Source organism: Bos taurus, chromosome 1 (assembly GCF_002263795.3).
Source record: "Bos taurus isolate L1 Dominette 01449 registration number 42190680 breed Hereford chromosome 1, ARS-UCD2.0, whole genome shotgun sequence".
NCBI lineage: Eukaryota > Metazoa > Chordata > Mammalia > Artiodactyla > Bovidae > Bos > Bos taurus.
Genome location: NC_037328.1, coordinates 81,901,073 through 81,922,073, shown reverse-complemented (window position 1 = coordinate 81,922,073; position 21,001 = coordinate 81,901,073). Strand labels below are relative to the sequence as shown.

General features: G+C 40.0%; 1 protein-coding gene across 1 annotated transcript in view; it reads right to left on the bottom strand.

The window, feature by feature from the left end:
- EHHADH (enoyl-CoA hydratase and 3-hydroxyacyl CoA dehydrogenase) overlaps window positions 1-21,001 on the bottom strand; it is a 53,342-nt gene that overhangs the window by 9,136 nt on the left and 23,205 nt on the right. Inside the window, 2 exon segments of the mRNA NM_001075780.2 lie at window positions 1,932-2,273; window positions 14,259-14,363. Coding sequence (NP_001069248.2) covers window positions 1,932-2,273; window positions 14,259-14,363 — 447 coding nt within the window.

Sequence of the window (21,001 nt, the reverse complement as noted above, 5' to 3'; positions counted from 1 at the left end):
GGGACCCAATGAAAGGACAGCAAGTCACAGCTTTTGAGGATGTTGGCAAGAGAGTAGCTGAAGTGATGATTGGAAATGAAAACTGAATAGAGAAGAAAGTAAAGATTAAAAGAGCTTATCAAGTAACGGATGCAGTTGGAATAACTGAGAAAGGGATGTGCAGAAACACAAGGTGTTAGTGAAAAAGTACGAGTTCACATTTCAGTGGTGGAGAAATGTTCAGGGTGAAGCCCGAAGTGTGGGTCACGGAAGTGAAGTGAGGCGAATGTCACTGGATCTGAGGAGGCGAAGGAACCCAGAAGCTGGATGGATTCTCCACACAAGGACAGCGGTAGGATTTGGGCCAAAGTGGATAACCATGAGCCAGGTACTAAAATGAGGAGGGATAGAGCAGGCAGGGAGATGGCAGCAAAACAGAGGAAGAGTGTCCAGAAAGGGGTCACGGTCTGAGAGGGGAAGTGGGAAGTGACAGTACAGTCCAGGGAATGTGGGAAGAAGCGACAGCATTCTTGAGAGGGCTGCAGGAGAAGCAAGTGCCCGGGGTAAGTCAGGTTTCAGGCAGGAGACAGAGTGAGAGCCACTGGTGAACCAGATGAGGCTGCGGGCGCATTCCAGAGGACATGGGGTACAGAGGGAGGCTGCGTCACCAAGACCAAGGTGGGCAGAGCAGAAAGCGGATAAACATGATGAAGCGGGAAATGACCAGCTCTCTCACTTTATTTTTATCCACATTGTCTTCTACGTAGTTTAAAAGCTTTTGCAAATATTTTTCAGAACAATGTGGTGTATACTTAAAAAAAAACTCGAACTTATAAACATTCCATGCCAGACACAAGCAGGAAGTCTTTTTAAAAAGCTCATGATAAGGAAACAGGGAAATTCTCAAATGATGGTGGACAAACACGATACTGATAAACTTAAGAGTTTTTACTATTATTCTGCATTAATTATTCTTGGCTTGAAGGAAAACAGGAAAGAAGAAACAGGTAAGTACATAAGTAGAAACAAATATTGGTGTTGCTGAAGGAATATAAAAAGGTACACTCAGTTCTTTACCATACTATTTATCAATCTCCTTAAAAAATCACAAGTGAACAGAGTCAGTGCTACAAGGAGCACAGTATGTTTGTATTGAAGACATACTACTTTATTCCAAATTTCACTAAGACAACTACAGACTAAGATGTAGAGAAGGCTCTTTCATTCCACACTGCACTGGTGCTAGAGAGCTTGGTGAAGATTAAGAAAGTTGGTGCTTTTAGTAAACTTTGGACCTCCTCTCCCAGAAGACTGTATACAGGCTAATACATACAACACTCCACTTACTATTTCAGGGGATTTGGAATCCACCCAAGACCATTCTTGGGCCAAGACTAAGTGAAGTTTAGGATAGTGGCCCAAAGAAGCCATTCGGAGAGCTAGCTTCTGAGGAAAGAAGACCTTTCTCAAATTGTTTGAGAAATTTTCAAGGGGAAAAAGTAAGGAAGCCCACGTTTCAGGTTCAGATGAATTTGGGGATAGTGGCTTTGAATCAGAAGTGAATGGATGCAAGGACCAGAAAGACACAGCCTTCATTCCCAATCCCTAGCTATAGGAGTGACAGGCCACACCTTGAAATGTGGTACTCATGATAATCTTGCTGGGAAACCCAGGGATGAGAGACATGTAAGAGGCAGAAATGAGTTTAAAAATGCCCAGAGTCTGGAATCACACAGATGTAGCATTAGAGGACTTGGGTTTAAGTAGCTCACTGTTGAGAAGGCCTAGTGTTTCTAAGCCTCACATGCAAAGATAGTTCATGGGCTGGGGTAAAAATTAAGTTGACTAAAAAAGTGACATGTTCAGCAAAGAGCCCGGAACATGGTGGCCCAAAGCAAATGGTAGCACTTGACAAATGCCAATTTGGGGAGTGACATTGCTCATGTTCTTACCGAGAACGCCAACAGAGGAGATGGGCCGTCCCAACGCTGTTTTCCAGGAAGCTCCAGAGGGAGTGGACCACTTATTTGCCATCCTCTCAGCAAAGAAAACATATTGCAGGGCCTTGGCCTGCCCTGAGGTATTAAGGTACAGGCCCAGCTCCTTTTCCTTCTTGCTGCCCATGTCATATGGATATTGGACAGCAGCCTGGACTGCTTGGACACAGGCCTCCGGAGACAGCCACCCAGGGTACCGCTTCCGCACCTGCAGAAGGGCTTCGCTGAAAATGGCATCCATGTTGGGCAAGCTCGGGACTGGCATGTTGCAGATTCTACGGGATTCTGGAGATTGATCTAAAAGAAATAAGAAAGAAAATTTGGAACTGTTATCTATATCAAAGGATTGTGCATATATAATAATAAATACTATTTAAGACATTTTTTCCATTCAATGATTAATTAATGTGTTTCTTTTTAAAAATCTTTTTAATTGGAGGAAAATTGCTTTACAATGTTGTGTTGGTTTCTACCATACAATATCGAGAATCCATCATAATTATACATACATATATATAAATATATATATATCCCTCTTAGGCCTCCCTCCCCTCCCCTCTAAACTTCCCTCCTGGCCTCTATTCCCCTCAGCCATCACAGAGTGCCAGGCTGGGCTCCCTATGTCATATAGCAGCTTCCCGCTAGCTATTTTACACACGGTCGTGTATGCACATCAATGCTACTTTCTCAATTCATCCCGCCCATTCCTTCCGCTACTGTGTCCACAAGTCCATTCACTATGTCTATGTCTCTATGCCCTCCTTGAAAATAGGTTCATCAGTACCATTTTTCTAGATTCCATATATATGCATTAACATATGGTATTTGTTTTTCTCTCTGACTTACTTCACTCCTTATAATAGGCTCTAGGTTCATCCACCTCACTACAACTGACTCAGTTGTCAAGATATTTAATGTAACACTAATAACAAAATCTCTGACATCTTTGCGACTTAGGCCCATAACACAGAATTTAATAGATTCAAAGCAATTTCAAGTTACCTAATTGAGGCATAAAAGTTACATCTTCCTTTTATTTCAAGGCCAAGATAACATTACGATGGATCAGTTATATTAATCTGCCAGTGAGCTTAAGGAAAATAGTTCTGAGTTAATAATATTTTAGGTTCAAAATAATTTTAACTCCATTCTTAACAGTAACAAAAACTTTAAAATCCCTAGAAAAGGAGACAGTATAATATTGGCACAAAGACATACAAATCAGTGGAAAAAACTGAGTTAAGAAATAAACCCTTATAATCATCACCAAGTGATTTCCAACATGGGTGCCAAAACAATTTAATGAGAGAAAGGAGAGTTTTTTTTAAACAAACGAAGCTGAGGACAACTGAATATCCACATAAAACAAGTACACGGGTCCTTACCTAGCACCATATATAAAAATTAACTCAAATATGGGCCATAAATCTAAACTGAAGAGTTAAAACTCTAAAAAATAAGAAAAATCTTTATAACATTTGGTTAGGCAAAGTATTCTTGGCACAATTCACAAAAGAAAAAAATTCATTAAGTTAGACTTCATCAAAATTAAAGACTTTTGTACTTCAAAGAACATCATTAAGAAAATGAAATGATAAACTAGGAGAAAATACTTGCATGGTAGGCGAAATAACACCCTCCCCAAACATCTACTTCCTAATCCCCAGAACCTAAGAATATATTATCTTACATGGCAAAGAGACTCTACAGATATAATTAAGGTTAAAGACCTTGAGATGTGATGTTTACCCTGTATTATCCAGGTAGGCCCAATCTAATTTTATGAACCCTTAAAAGAGGAGAGCCTCTCTCAGCTGTAGTGAGAGAGGAAGAGTCAGAGAGATGCCACACAGAAAGTTCTGTTGATGACAATGTGGCTTTGAAGATGGAGGAAGGGGACCAAGAGCCACTCCTCTAGGCTAGGAATGGCCATCAGTTTACAACCAGCAAAAACATAGAGACCTTGGTCCTACAACACAAGTACTGAATTCTGCCCACAACTCAAGTGAGCAATAAACAGATCCTCCCCAAGAACTTTCAGAAAGAAGTGCAACTGTTGACACTTGGGTTCAGTCCAGTGAGACCCCTACCAGACTTCAGACCTGTAGATAGATAAGATAATACATTTGTATTGTTTAAACTGTTGAGCTTGCTGAGCTTGTTATATCAAGCAACAGACAATGAATACAACTTGCATATCAAACATCTAATAAAGTATCCAGAGTATACAAAGATCTCTTATGACTCAATAATAATAAGGCAAAGAACTCAGTTTTAAAAATGGGTGAAAACTTGAGTGTGTATTTCACCAAAGAGCATATGTGTGTGTGTGTTAGTCACTCAGTCATGTCCAACCCTTTGCAGCCCATGGACTATTGTCCACCAGGCTCCTCTGTCCATGGGATTGTCCAGGCAAGAATACTGGAATGGGGTTGCCACTCCCTTCTCCAAGGGATCTTCCCAACCCAGGGACAGAATCCGGGTTCCCTGCACTGCAGACAAATTATTAATCATCTGAGCCACAATTGTTCAGTTATCCTGTGAGTTAGCCAATCTTAAGTTTATGGGCTCCCCTGGTGGTTCAGACAGTAAAAAATCTGCCTGCAATGCAGGAGACCCAGGTATGATTCCTGGGTCAGGAAGATCCCTGGCAAAGGGAAAGCCTACCCACTCCAGTACTCTTACCTGGAGAATTCCATGGACAGAGGAGGCTGGCAGGTTATAGTCCATGGAGTTGCAAAGAATAGGACAGGACTGAGTGACCAACACTCTTACTTTTTTTCAAGCTCAGCAGAGAAAGAAGAAGTCCTTTCCAGGGCCTACAGCTGATTTAATTTCCTAGTGGCCCATAAGATAGATGAGAACAGATAGTGGGGAGAGGGAAGTAGGGGGAGAGTATCGAGTGGATGAGGAAAGAGATCAGAGCTGTTAGTTTTGTGGCACCTGACAACAGGTGGCTAGTACAGTCTTTGTGGGGACAGAGCTTAGATGGGTATCTTAGAGCTGGATCTCTGTCCTTGTGATGCTGCCACCAGCCCACCATCACAGGGGCTGATTCTCAACATCATAGTGCACATCAGAGTTATTTTAGGACTTTTAAAGATGACCATGCTCCGCTGTGAACTCAGTTAAGATTCTTTAAGGGTGGGGCCTGGACATGAGTATTTTTTAAAAATTCAGTAGGTGATTTTGGGACTTCCCTGGTGGTCCAATGGCTAAGACTCTGTGCTTAGAGGGGGCCCAGGTTTGATCCCTGGTCAGGGAACTAGATCCCACATGCCACAACTGAAGATCCTACATGCCACAACAAAGACCTGGTACAGTCAAATAAAAAAAAAATTCAATAGTTGCTTTTGAGGTATAGCCTTTTGGAGGTCCAAGAGCAGAGGATTTATCAGCCACCATATCAGAAGTCATCTGCAGCTCCTGGCTACTTTGACCTGGCAGAGATTGAAGCAAGAAGAGAATGAAAAAAAAGGAAGAAGAAAAACGCTTAATGGTGTGCAGTAATTTTAGCCAATTGGCACACTCCTAGTATCCCAGGGATACTCAGAACCTCTGAGACTGCAGACAGGCATTTTGGGATACCCCACAGCACTTGTCCAGACCAAACTAAGCATATCTATTGGAGAGGGCACAACCGTTGTGAGGTTTTTCCCTGCTCAATTTCCTATCCTTTTTGTTCTGTGGCTGTAATTGAAGGATGAACGGAGAAGGCAATGGCACCCCACTCTGGTACTCTTGCCTGGAAAATCCCATGGGCGGAGGAGCCTGGTAGGCTGCCGTCTATGGGGTCGCACAGAGTCGGACATGACTGAAGCGACTTAGCAGTAGCAGTAGCAGCATTATTTTACAACTTCATTTTATTCCTACAAAATTATTCAGAATTTCCCCTTTGGGTCTACAGGTATGGTGTTTTCAAAGTGTATTTCTTATATATATGCTAGTTCTAAAGTCACTCAGCTGTACCTACATAATAAGAGAGGCAAGTGTGAGCAGGTCAGAACCAGCACTAGCTCCGCCAGAAAATGGGAAAGAGAGGAGCTAATTAATGATTCAAGTATGCTTATAATTGAATTCTTTCCCTGACCCATTCATATTTTTTTCTTAATTCTTTGAAGTTTTCTAAGGCAGAAGTTTTCATTTAAAAAATAAGTGAATCATATGCCTCAAGGAGGAAAAGGAGATAATTATTTCCCCCTTTTCCTTTCTAGTAAGCTGACAAGAAGAGATTTTCTCTCTCTAGGATAAAGAGAGGCAATGTACAGTGTGCAGTTTACAAAAATGGTTTCCTAAGACATACAGGACTCTCTCTAGATCTGATAAACAGACTCTTTCTCATAGAAGCTCTGCAAAGAACAGACAGAACAACTGAACTTTTTCTGGGCTTGCTGCTGCTGTTGCTAAGTCGCTTCAGTCGTGTCCGACTCTTTGCGACCCCATAGACGGCAGCCCACCAGGCTCCCCAGTCCCTGGGATTCTCTAGGCAAGAACACTGGAGTGGGTTGCCATTTCCCTCTCCAATACATGAAAGTGAAAAGTGAGAGTGAAGTCGCTCAGCCGTGTCCGACTCTTAGCGACCCCATGAACTGCGGCCTTCCAGGCTCCTCCGTCCATGGGATTTTCCAGGCAAGAGTACTGGAGTGGCATGCCATTGCCTTGGGGTCCCCAAACAACTGGGGTACATAAAAAAAGAAGCCCGATTTAGATATATGCTTAGGCTTCCTAGGTAAGGCAGTGTCACTCTGCTTCTGTGAAACATGTTTATACAAATGTTCACAGAGAGTAAAAATAAATTACAAACAGCAAAAGATAAAATGGATGAGAAAGATGAAACCATTAAGATTTTTTTTAAGTTACAAAATCCAAATGAACATACAGATCAAGGTGTTTGAGCAGAATAAGAATCGCTAAAAATGCCTACCATAGCCCAGGGCAGTGACAGTAATAGGACCAGGGTTTGCTGGAGGGGCAAAAACAGAGCACTGGGTTCCTGAGCTGAGGCTCCCACTTGGATGTCCCCTGTGCTCATCTTCAGCTAACAGCACACACTTTCAGCTTCAGGCCAGAATCACACTCGTGGGAACAAGGGGTTCTTACTCCATTTGGGAACTAGCAGGCTGCTGGCCAAATGCAAATAAACTGCATTTGACAGGACCCTCCCCTCCCCAGTTTAGCCAAAGCAATCCGGATTGGCCAAGCAACTGAATTGCTCTGCTAAATCCATTGCACTGCAGTCATCAGGGAGGCTTCGTGTAACAAGAGTATTAAGATGCATGAAGCTAATTAACTTCCACAGTCAGCTCTCCAGGATGTGTGTTAAGTTTATAGAGAAACTTGAAGCTACTGCCCAAGTCATATTTTTAGATACATATGTTAACCTCCTACAAACTGGCTCCAAAACTGCAATTTTTTTTCAAAACTGGCTCCAACTGCAACACTGACCACTGGAAATTTCCTTCCTTCTCAACTTGCCTATTGCATGTGGAAACTAAATAAGTATTCTCTCTCTCTCTCTCTTTTTTTTTTTGCAGACTCATAATTTATTACTATAGCTTAAAAAATTTTTTTTTAATTGGAAGATAATTGCTTTACAATATTGTGTTGGTTTCTGCCATACATCAACATGAATCATATATAAGTAAGTGTTCTTAATCCTTTCCTTTTGTTCTTTTTGTAGGTCAACATTTCAGCAGTGCGGGGTGAGGGTAATGATGGGGGTGAGAATAGGTTGAATTAATGAAATATTTTTACAAATGGAGAAAGAGAACTCAAAAATTTTACATGTACTTTTTAAAATTGACATTTAATTCACATACAATGAAAGTCACCATTTCAAAGTTTATAATTCAGGAGTTTTTAGTATAATCACAAGGTATGCAACCACACATGTATGTTTTTCAACCATGCCTTTCAGACTGCTTTACTAATTTTTAATTTAAAGAACATCAGGAACCTCAAAAACATCATGCTCAGTGAGAGAAACCAGACACAAAAGATCACATGCTATATGAAATTCTAAAAAACAAGACTATAGTAACAGAAAACAGGCCAGTGGTCATCTATGGCCAAGGGCAGGGGAAGGAATCTACTTAAAAGAGGCAGGAGCATACTTTTTAGAGTGACTGAACCGTATCTTGATTGTAGCAGGGCCACACAACTGTACATTACTACAAAAATTCATCAAATTGCTACGTTTAAACTGGGTGACTTTTACTGTGTGTAGATTACACCTCAAGCTGGAAAAATCAAAACAAAAGCAAAAATCATTTTTGAAATTTTGGGGGGAAACAAGTTATTTTCATTTTTGTGTATTTTCTTTACATTTTTGTCAGCATTCATAACACACTATGTAGCTCTAAGTATAGAATCGGGAAGATCCCCTGGAGGAGGGATGGCAACCCACTCCAGTATTCTTGCCTGGAGAATCCCCATGGACAGAGGAGCCTGGCGCCGGCTACAGTCCATGGGGTCGCAAAGAGTCGGACACGACTGAGTGACAGCACAGCACATACGTAATTTTGTATTTAGACACTTTATATCACAATTTCACATTTCTACCAAATTTTGATGATTATAATTTAAGATACACAATTGTCCAAAGCTCATAACCATTCCCCTACTGTTAACAGGTAAATTACCAAATTTTAAAGCAAATGATTCCTCTTCAATATTTGGATGCCACCAAGTGGACAAACTGTGTAATATTACGGAGATTGAGTAGGCCATTTTATACATTAAGAAAATAATACTTTAATGTTAAAATTTTTATTTAAAATTAATTTAAAATTTTTTATTAATTATAAGACATAAATGATTATGATTTTATTCATTTTAAAATAAATGATTTTATTAATTATAAGATTATTATATAAATGTACCAGACCATGATCCCCATCTATCTCTTGAAGTAACTTAACTCTCAAATCTGAATTTCCAGAAGTTAAAGAAAAGAACTTCCTGTTGAAATCATGTCCTTAACAAACGAAAACCACAGGTGAGAAATGATAGACATGGGTCTATCTTAAACCCCAAACCAAAAACCATTTAGGGACCCCACAAATGCAAACAGCCTTTCCTGTAGGCCAATTGACTTCTAACAAAACAATAAGTGCTCTCAGGAGGCACAACACCACCAGATGAAACTGTGGTGAAGATTATCTGGAAAGAAGAGAAAGACGGCAGGAAACTCATTCCCCTTTGGGCAAAGCCTCGCTAACTCTCTTTAGAGTCACCAGTATTTTCTCCTCACAGTCCCTGGCCTCTCCAGTTTAAGCTTTCACTATTGAAATGAAACAGTAAGTGGTTAGAGTCACAAAAAGAAAGATTATTTCAGGGAAGTGTTTGGTCCCTGCCAGGGTGGACAAAAGAAGGACTTTTTCAAAGAAGGCTTTGAGTGACACTGAGCCATTACCTGCCACCAGCTGGGGAGATGAACACGCTGCTCTGCCTGTGGCCCAGCATTCCTTCCAATTATTTTTTCTGACTCTCTTTAACCCTCTCCACCTTGCTGGCAACCTCCATAAATTGAAAAGGAACATTTTTTTAAAGAAAGAAAAAAAAGCATCTAGGAATGTCATAAGTCCATGACGTGAGAAACCAGTGAGAGAGAAAACCAAGAGTCAGAACCATGGCTTTATTGTGGCAAATTATGCAGCCTGCCTTCTAATTGCTGAAATGTTTGTTTGCATGGCTTTTCTTATTCTTTTTTTCTTCTTTTTTAAATGCTTTGGCCATACCACAAGGCATGGGGGATCTTGCTTCCCCAACTCTCTCCGATGAGAACCTGCATTGCAAACGGAGTCTTAACCACTGGACCACCAAGGGAAGTCCTGCTTGTTCTTCTTAAATTTTAATTGTACTTATTAATAGAACATATACTCATTCAATAAAAATTCAAAAGGTACAGAAGAATAAAAAGAGACATCTCCTCTGACTGCTTCTGCTGGCTAGCTAGCCCCATTCTCAGAGGCAACCGTCAATCTTTTCTTGTGAATCCTTACAGAAGTATCCTATACATAAACAGTTACAAACACACCTTCTCTCTGTATAGACATTCAATCCCCCCTTTTTTCTTACACAAATGTTGAACAACTGTACACATGATTCTTTTTTTTATTTTATTCTAATTGGAGGCTAATTACTTTACAATATTGTAGTAGTTTTTGCCATACATTGACATGAATCAGCCATGGGTGTACATGTGTTCCCCATCCTGAAACCCCCTCCCGCCTCCCTCCCCATCCCATCCCTCTGGGTCATCCCAGGGCACCAGCCCTGAGCACCCTGTCTCATGCATTAAACCTGGACTGGCAATCTATTTCACATATGATAATATACAGGTTTCAATGCTATTCTCTCAAATAATCCCACCCTCGCCTTCTCCCACAGAGTCCAAAAGTCTGTTCTTTACATCTGTGTCTCTTTTGCTGTCTTGCATACAGGGTCATCGTTATCATCTTTCTAAATTCCATGTATACGCGTTAATATACTGTATTGGTGTTTTTCTTTCTGACTTATTTGGCTCTGTATAATAGACTCCAGTTTCATCCACCTCATTAGAACTGATTCAAATGCATTCGTTTTAATAGCTAAGTAATATTCCATTGTGTATATGTACCACAGCTTTCTTATCCATTCGTCTGCCGATGGACGTCTAGGTTGCTTCCACGTCCTGGCTATTGTAAACAGTGCTGTGATGAACATTGGGGTACATGTGTCTCTTTCGATTCTGGTTTCCTCAGTGTGTATGCCCAGCAGTGGGATTGCTGGGTCATATGGCAGTTCTATTTCCAGTTTTTTAAGGAATCTCCACACTGTTCTCCATAGTGGCTGTACTAGTTTGCATTCCCAAGAACAGTCTAAGAGGGTTCCTTTTCCTCCACACCCTCTCCAGCATTTATTGTTTGTAGACTTTTTGATAGAGGCCATTCTGACTGGAGTGAGATGGTACCTCATTGTGGTTTTGATTTGCATTTCTCTGATAATGAGTAATGTTGAACATCTTTTCATGTGTTTGTTAGCCATCTGTATGTCTTTGGAGAAATGTCTGTTTAGTTCTTTGACCCATTTTTTTGGTTGGATCACTTATTTTTCTGGAATTGAGCTGCAAGAGTTGCTTGTATATTTTTGAGATTAATTCTTTGTCAGTTGCCTCATTTGCTATTATTTTCTCCCATTCTGAAGGCTGTCTTTTCACCTTGCTTATAGGTTCCTTTGTTATGCAAAAGCTTTTAAGTTTAATTAGGTCCCATTTGTTTATTTTTGCTTTTATTTCCATTACTCTGGAAGGTGGGTCATAAAGGATCCTGCTATGATTTACGTCAGAGAGTGTTTTGCCTATGTTTTCCTCTAGGAGTTTTACAGTTTCTGGTCTTACATTTAGATCTTTAATCCATTTTGAGTTTATTTTTGTGTATGGTGTTAGAGAGCATTCTAGTTTCATTCTTTTACAAGTGGTTGACCAGTTTTCCCAGCACCACTTATTAAAGAGATTATCTTTTCTCCATAGTATATTCCTGCCTCCTTTGTCAAAGATAAGACATCCATAGGTGCACTGATTTATCTCTGGGCTTTCTATTTTGTTCCATTGATCTATGTTTCTGTCTTTGTGCAAGTACACATGATTCTTTTTTCATTTAACAATACAATATATACTGTGGCAATCATACCATGTCAATACATAGAGTTTCTCATTCATTTTATTTTTTATTTTTATATACATAAGTTTAAGTTTAGTCGCTCAGTCGTGTCTGACTCTTTGCGACCCCATGGACTATAGCCTACCAGGCTCCTCTGTCCACGGGATTTTCCAGACAAGAGTACTGGAGTGGATTGCCATTTCCTTCTCGTTGGATTGCCATTTCCTTCTCCAGAGGATCTTCCCAACCCAAGGATCTAATCCAAGTTTCCCACATTGTAGGCAGAGGCTTTACCATCTGAGCCACCAGGAAGTATATACATATCAGCTCAGTTCAGTTCAGTTGCTCAGTCGAGTCCGACTCTTTGCAACCCCATGGACTGCAGCACATCAGGCCTCCCTGTCCATCATCAACTCCTGGAGTTTACTTAAACTCATGTTCATTGAGTTGGTGACGCCATCCAACCATTTCACCCTCTGTCGTCCCCTTCTCCTCCTGCCTTCAATCTTTCCCAGCATCAGGGTCTTTTCCAGTGAGTCAGTTCTTCACATCAGGTGGCCAAAGTATTGGAGTTTCAGCTTCAACATCAGTCCTTCCAATGAACATTCAGGACTGATTTCCTTTAGGATGGACTGGTTGGATCTCCTTGCAGTCCAAGGGACTCTCAAGAGTCTTCTCCAACACCACAGTTCAAAAACATCAATTCTTTGGCGCTCAGCTTTCTTTATAATCCAACTCTCACATCCATACATGACCACTGGAAAAACCATAGCCTTGACTAGATGGATCTTTGTTGGCAAAGTAATGTCTCTGCTTTTTAACATCCTGTCTAGGTTGGTCATAATTTTTCTTGCAAGGAGTAAGTGTCTTTGTATTTCATGGCTGCAGTCACCATCTGCAGTGATTTGGAGCCCCCCAAAATAAAGTCTGCCACTGTTTCCACTGTTTCTCCATCTATTTGCCATGAAGTGATGGGACCAGATGCCATGATTTTAGTTTTCTGAATGTTGAGCTTTAAACCAACTTTTTCCACTCTCCTCTTTCACTTTCAAGAGGAGCCTCAACTAAGAGGCTCTTTAGTTCCTCTTCACTTTCTGCCATAAGGGTCGTGTCAATGGCAACCCACTCCAGTACTCTTGCCTGGAGAATCCCAGGGACAGGGGAGCCTTGTGGGCTGCTGTCTATGGGGTCACACAGAGTCGGACACGACTGAAGTGACTTAGCAGCAGCAGCAGCAGCATCTGCATATCTGAGGTTATTAATATTTCTCCCAGCAATCTTGATTCCAGCTTGTGCTTCATCCAGCCCAGCTTGTGCTTCATCCAGCCCAGTATTTCTCATTATGTACCTGCATGTAAGTTAAAGAAGCAGGGTGACAATATACAGCCTTGACATACTCCTTTCCCAATTTGGAACCAGTCTGTTTTTCCATGTCCAGTTCTAACTGTTGCTTCCTGACCTGCATACAAATTTCTCAAGAGGCAGGTCAGGTGGTCTGGTATTCCCATCTCTTGAAGAATTTTCCAGTTTATTGTGATCCACACAGTCAAAGGCTTTGGCATAGTCAATAAAGCAGAAATAGATGTTTTTCTGGAACTCTCTTGCTTTTTTGATGATCCAGCGGATGTTGGCAATTTGATCTCTGGTTCCTCTGCCTTTTCTAAAACCAGCTTGAACATCTGGAAGTTCACAGTTCACATACTGTTGAAGCCTGGCTTGGAGAATTTTGAGCATTGCTTTGCTAGCGTGTGAGATGAGTGCAATTGTGCGGTAGTTTGAGCATTCTTTGGCATTGCCTTTCTTTGGGATTGGAATGAAAACTGACCTTTTCCAGTCCTGTGGCCACTGCTGAGTTTTTCAAATTTACTGGCATATTGAGTGCAGCACTTTCACAGCATCATCTGTCAGGATTTGAAATAGCTCAACTGGAATTCCATCACCGACACTAGCTTTGTTCATAGTGATGCTTCCTAAGGTCCACTTGACTTCACATTCTAGGATGTCTGGCTGTAGGTGAGTGATCACACCATCGTGATTATCTTGGTCATGAAGATCTTTTTTGTACAGTTCTTCTGTGTATTCTTGCCACCTCTTCTTAATATCTTCCGCTTCTGTTAGGTCCATACCATTTCTGTCCTTTGTTGAGCCCATCTTTGCATGAAATATTCCCTTGGTATCTCTAATTTTCTTGAAGATATCTCTAGTCTTTCCCACTCTATTTTTCTCTATTTCTTTTCACCCATCACTGAGGAAGGCCTTCTTATCTCTCCTTGATATTCTTTGGAACTCTGCATTCAAATGCTTATATCTTTCCTTTTCTCCTTTGCTTTTGGCTTCTCTTCTTTTTACAGCTGTTTGTATCGTCTTCTCAGAGAGCCATTTTTTTTTTTTTTTTTGGTATATAGGCTTAGTTGCCCTGCGGCACGGCATGTGGGATCTTCCTGGACCAGGATTGAACCCATGTCTCCTGCATTGGCAGGCAGATTCTTTACCACTTAACCACCAGGGAGGCCTTCTCATTCATTTTAAATCTGTATCATATTCTGTTTGGACATGCCATAAAATATTTAAGGAGTACCATATTGAGATGGACATTTAACTTATTTCCAAACTTGTGCTAGTTTTATTATTATCTTCTTACCTGAAATTCTCTGGGCAAATTTGATCGATTCTTCAATTGGGTCTGAGTTCACAATTTTATCTATAATACCCAGCTTAAGTGCTTCATTTGCTGAAATATGTCTTCCTAAAAGAAAACAAAATAAAACAGAACAATGTGAGATTAAAGCAAAAGCACCATTCTCTCTAGTAGGAAGTTCATTTGTCCTAGATAAACATCTATTACAAAATAAATAAGCACTACACTGATTGTTACAGGGAAAATTACTGCAGAGGTAATCGGAAAACTTGGATTCAATTTCCAACTCTACCTATACTATTTGTGTGAGCTATACTAGAACCATAATTTCTTCATTGGTAAATGACAATAATTATGCTTACCTGAGTAATTATGAATATTAAGTGAAAATAAAACATTTTCCTTTTATTCTTTAAATCTCCATAGAAGCACTTTATAAATTTTAAATCTCTATACAACATATAAGAGGATTGAGTCTTTATAATAATACAGTTAAAAAATAATAAAGGTAGTAAGAAAAGAGGAGTTGTAGTACTATCTGTTCTTATACTAACATATACCAAGTGTTGCCACTGATTATGAAGAGTCCTCAAACGTAAATATAGTTGGATTGACTGTGGGAAAGCATTATTAAGTTGATATTGTATAAGATATAATCAAAATATCACAGGAAAATAGGATGGACCTTTGTGTATTTTGGCTACCCAGCATCTCAACTCCTTCCTTAGTTTGTGAAATTGCTAATGTGTGAGCTTTGGAACCAAAAAGGAATGTAAAAAAGAAGTAGAGATGATCAGACAATTGTTTCTTCAGACCTGGCATCAGGATGTGGCCCATAATCCCAAACTGGACAAATGGAGGGCTTAATTGATGGTTTTCAGCTGAAGTAAACAACAGCTGGTGGAGATGGTGGTGCCAGGAGCACCTCCTGTCCAGAGGTGGCGCTGGCAGCCTCTGGTATAATAATAGATTGGAAGCTCTCGGGGCTTACAGGAATTTGATGAGGGTTATCATCACTCTCAAGTTCCTCAACGGGTATAAATATGTAATTTGATCTGCATACTCTGAAGTAGGACGTTAAGGAATATAAGCATTCCTCAACACAAGGGCAGAAGGAGAGACAGTGACACACAGCTCGCTTGCCAGCATCATCTGTGCTTCTGAAGTGTTTGTGCGAGCTAACTTGCTTCAGCTGTATCCAACTCTTTGCGACCCCATGGACTGTAGGTTGTAGGCCAGGCTCGTCTGTCCATGGGATTCTCCAGGCAAGAATACTGGAGTGGGTTGCCACATTCTTCTGTAGAGGATCTTCCCAACCCAGGAATCGAACCTGCATCTCTTGTGTCTCCTGCATTGGCAGGTGGGTTCTTTACCACTAGCACCACCTTGGCCTTCTGAAGAGCAAGCACCAAATCAGTCTTGCAGGCACAACTCCTCCACAGTCTTTGCTGCTCTTTCAGAGTGTTGGTGGATGCCATCTCCAAAGCAAACCCTTCATTCCTGGTTCTTATTAGTGCTTCAGCGAGCTAACAATGGGTTTTCTTGATCAGATAGACAATTCAATGATTTTGGGCAGGGGTCACTCTGTAACAGCAATATTTGGGCAGTCTGCTGGAAATGCCTCTGAAGGCAGGCCTCCAGATCTCCTCCTGGGGTGAGGAGGACAGGGAGGAGTGGGTAAGTGGCTTCAAGGGTGAAGTCTCCCAGGTATAAAACCACTTAAGTGAGGGATGAGCAAATCAGACTCCCCACATTAAGGGGCCCAAAGAGACATAGAATGGAATATGAAAATGCAGCTACTAAAAGGATCTTTGGGGCAACTGAACAGCAGAGACAAGAGATACCCACAGGATGGACTGAAAATTCCTTCAGCTGTAATGATTTCTTCTGACCTGGATTTCACAAAAGTTGGGAGTACTGCTACTGTTTGTATGGAGTCAATGAGATTTCAGGTACTTTTATTCTGTTTCAAGGATCTGAAGAGACAGCTCTGTATATCCAACCCGAATGCTCATGCTGAGATTTGAACTTGTTCTTTCTTATGCTGCTCTGAGTGTAGACAATAACCACTGTTCAATCTAATGAGAGCCAAGCCTTGATCTACTACAAAGAGACTGGGGCAACTTGAAGTTGAGACTTCTCCAAGCCAGGTAATCTCATTTTTTTTTTCCAGTTTCCTTTGTGGCTTCTTTTCCAACGTTCAGAAAAAAATTTCTACACAGAACCCTTGCCAGATGCCATTTTAAAGTCCCCCTAAAATTATAGAGACTACTTAAAAACACAGGATGATTCTAATATTAGCATTCTTCTCATTCACTGTGACCTTTTCTGTGCAAATCAAAATCCATCATATTCTTACTGCTTTTACCTCTTCTCTTCATCATGTTAAAAATAGTGATATTTCTATAAGCAGCAGTGTTTTGAAAAAAGTGAATCCTAGATCACTTTTTTGCTTTTTGTCAAAGAAGCCAGGTTCCTTCCTGATTTCCTTCAAGATATCCTTGCATTTCAGGCTTAATACTGAAAGCAGGAACACACAATTCCTCAGTATTCCTCCAAATGCTTTAATTTCTTGTCAACATAAACCTTAGAATTCACAGACTCATTTCACACTGTTATGAATTCCCACCATATTTTATGCTTCTCTGCTTCCTTTCTATTTTGCCCTTTGCAGAATGAACCCTCTTGTGTGCTTTGAATTTCTGTAGTATGTTGGGTTGACTGTAAGCATTCTCTTGTGAATTCTGCATTAGGGACTTAGAACAGTTCACATTCTTAAAATTGCAGTTACCCTACATTGTAAATTAAAGCGATTTCTAATCTATTTTACTGAAGACAAGAAATTTAGTTTTCCTAACTCCCCTTTCAAGCTCTACAGAATTTATAACACCTCCTTATTTAAAGGCAAAAAAAAAAGCCATTTTAGACTTTGGTCTAAATTATATATTAGTAACTATATAAATTATATGTTAGATTGCCAGGAGAAATATCAATAACCTCAGATATGCAGATGACACCACCCTTATGGCAGAAAGTTAAGAGAAACTAAAAAGCCTCTTGATGAAAGTGAAAAAGGAGAGTGAAGCTCAACATTCAGAAAACTAAGATCATGGCATCTGGTCCCATTACTTCATGGGAAATAGATGGGGAAACAGTGGAAACAGTATCAGACTTTATTTTGGGGGGCTCCAAAATCACTGCAGATGGTGATTGCAGCCATGAAATTACAAGATGCTTACTCCTTGGAAGGAAAGTTATGACCAACCTGGATAGCATATTCACAAGCAGAGACATTACTTTGCCAACAAAGGTCCATCTAGTCAAGGCTATGGTTTTTCCAGTAGTCATGTATGGATGTGAGAGTTGAACTGTAAAGAAACTGAGTGTGGAAGAATTGATGCTTTTGAACTGTGGTGTTGAGAAGACTCTTGAGAGTCCCTTGGACTGCAAGGAGATCCAACCAGTCCATTCTGAAAGAGATCAGCCCTGGGATTTCTTTGGAAGGAATGATGCTAAAGCTGAGACTCCAGTACTTTGGCCACCTCATGCGAAGAGTTGACTCATTGGAAAAGACTTTGATGCTGGGAGGGATTGGGGACAGGAGGAGAAGGGGACGACAGAGGATGAGATGGCTGGATGGCATCACCAGCTCAATGGACTTGAGTTTGAGTGAACTCCAGGAATTGGTAATGGACAGGGAGGCCTGGCGTGCTGCGATTCATGGGGTTGCAAAGAGTCGGAGACGACTGAGCGACTGAACTGAACTGAACTGAATGATATATTAGTAATAATATAGACTCACATTATTTTCTAATTTGGACCATGTGTGCACAGTTCTGTATTGTGGTTTCTGTGTCAAAGTGTTTTGATTAGCAGTTCTCAAAATTTTCAGTCTTAGGACCCCTTTGTACTCTTAAAAATTATGGAATAATCTAAAGAGCTTTTGTTTATGTGGGTTATTTCTATCAATATTTACTATATTAGAAATTATAACTGAGAATTTTTAAATGTGCCTTTATTAAATCACTTTAAAATAATCATGATAGACCTGTTACATATAAACATAAATAATTTTATGCACATAATCCTACTTTAAGAATTTAGTGAGAAGAGTGTCATTGTTTTACATTTTTTTTAATTTCTTTAATTTCTGGTTTAATAGAAGATAGCTGGGTTTTCATTTCTGCTTCTTCATTCAATCTGTTTTGATACCACATGGCATAAAATAACCTCTTATTATTATGAAACCAGTTCTGACTTCAAGGACTGCCTCCCCTGCAGCCCCCTGTACCCAACACAATGGTCTTAGGTACACCTAGGAGTCTGTGGGTCACACTTTAACAACTCCTGATTTGGACCATATTTAAAGACCATGTAGCATCTTAGTATATGAATCCATACATTTAGAATTTATTTGTGGCTGGTGTGATTTTAGCTACTTTGAGAGTAACCTTTTGTTGTATTTTGTTTTTATCCTTTGGAAGCTTGCAGGATTCTATTTACTGAAAGTTTAAAATCTTTATCAAAACACAAGGCATTGAATTTCATCAGATTTTCCAGGAAAATGGTGTGCCTGCTAAAATACAATCTCTGATTCTTTTATGTATCTGAAGAGTTTCTTCCCTTTTTCCCTTTGATTATTGCTTCTCCCATTTTTGCTTGTGCTCTGGAAGCATTTATTATTCGTAGCAGAGACCTCTATTAGAGACCTTCCATGTCTGCTGCCTTCATTTACATTTCATGTATCTTTTAAAAAAATTCTTCTGAATTCTATAAGTGGGTCTCTATCCTCCATGTTGCTGATTCAGTAGTCTGTTCTATTGCATCCTTTTTTTAATGCTTCAAAAATTATTTTGGCTAACATATTGATTTTAAACAGGTTTTTTATTTAATAAATAATATATTTTCTTTTCTAATTCAGAATATTGTGAGTTTGCTAACCTTTTTCTTTTCTTTAATCTGTTTCAACAGACTCACATTTATGTTTCATTTTTCTAATGTCATAGAATATTTTCATAGATTTTAGGTTGAATTTTAAAGGTTTTGTCTGTTAGTTTGTCTTAGTCATGAAATAATGTTTGCTCATATGTATTTCTGGTGACTGGGAGCCCTGGGTACTAAAACTTGCCCTTAACATCTTGTTTGAATACAGAGAAAACCCACCTGGACCTAATTAAATCTGAAAGGCTGGCAGGATAAAGATGTCACTTGCAGTTTCTTCCCCAGTACCCTGGGTGCACTTCAGTGACCAAGGGAGATTGGACCTAGAAAACAGCAGCAGAAGGAAGGGCAAGGCACTTGTAGTTCTCCACATCTGAATGGATGGAAAACATCAGGGATGAACTGCAATGTGCCCAAGCACGTCTTTTGTGGTTACTGCTAAAGATTCAGTTGTTTTCAGATGGCATTTTAGGGAAATTGTGGAGAAGCAGCAGTTGTTGTAATTGATCCACTTTTCCAGAATTACCTCTCTCATGGTTTTCAGAAGAACAGAATAGGTTAGCTATTTACTCATTAATTTAATCTAAATTTATTTACATATTAATTTCCTACAGGGCAGTGCCTACAAAGCTGGTGTTTTTCCCCATTAACATCAGTAGGGAATCTTCAACTTCCAGTAACAACTTTTTTTTTTAGCATCCTTTCTCAGAAGAATGTTTTCCAGAAGCAAGACATCAGGAATCTAAAATAGGTCAGCAAACTGTGCTCCTTCCAGAGGCTAGGAGAGAGAATCCATTTCCGTGGCTTTTCTAGTCTCTGAAGGCTGCCCACATTTATTCTTCTCTTCCTCCATCTTCAAAGCCAATTTGTACCATCTTCTTTCCTCTCTGACCTCTCTCCTTCCACTTCTGAGGACCCTTGAGATAAGCTGGGCCCACCTAGAAAATCCAGAATAATCTCACATCTTAAGATTCTTAATTTAATCACATTTGCAAGGTCCCTTTTGAACATAAGGTAATATATTCACAAGTTCTAGGTATTAGGATGTGAACATCTTGGAGAGGGGCATTGTTATGCCTACCATAGTTACCATTTATAAAATATCTCCTAGGTGACAGGTACTCTACCAGAAGCATGTCATGTAATTTCATTATTACTTAGAACAACTGTGTGGTTGTTTTACTGATGAAAAAACGAAGACCAAGACAAGTTCAGACAATCTTGCTTCTAAATTCCAGGCCAGTCTATCCAACTGTCTACTTGACAACTCCACTTGGATGTCAAACTTCACACGTCCAAACTAAGCTCTTGCAATTCTTCCCTACAACCTGTTCTACAACAGAAATCCCCGTCTTGGTAATGGCACCATCCTTCCAGCCGCTCAGGCCATTTAAATCATTCTTCTCTCCCCTTTCTCTCACCTCTATATTTGATATGTCACAAAATCCTGGTTGGCTCAAAATATATCCAGAATTTGACCGTGTCTCACCATTTACATTGTTACCACTCAGGTCTACATTTCCATCATGGCTCCCTTGGATTATTAAAGCAGCCTTCTAACCAGTCTTCCTATTTTTGCCCTAACCTCCCATCAGTATATTTTCAATAGCCAGAGTGATCTTGTAAAACACATAAGTGACAGCATGTTACCCTTCTGCTCAAAATACTCCAACGCTTTTCTACCTCATTCGGCAGAAAAGTCAAAGTTCTCTCTATAATCTTCAAGGCCCAATAAGATGTGACTTCACCCTCAACTACTCTTTCCCTTACTCACCTCACTCTAGCTTCATTGACCTTCTTGCTAT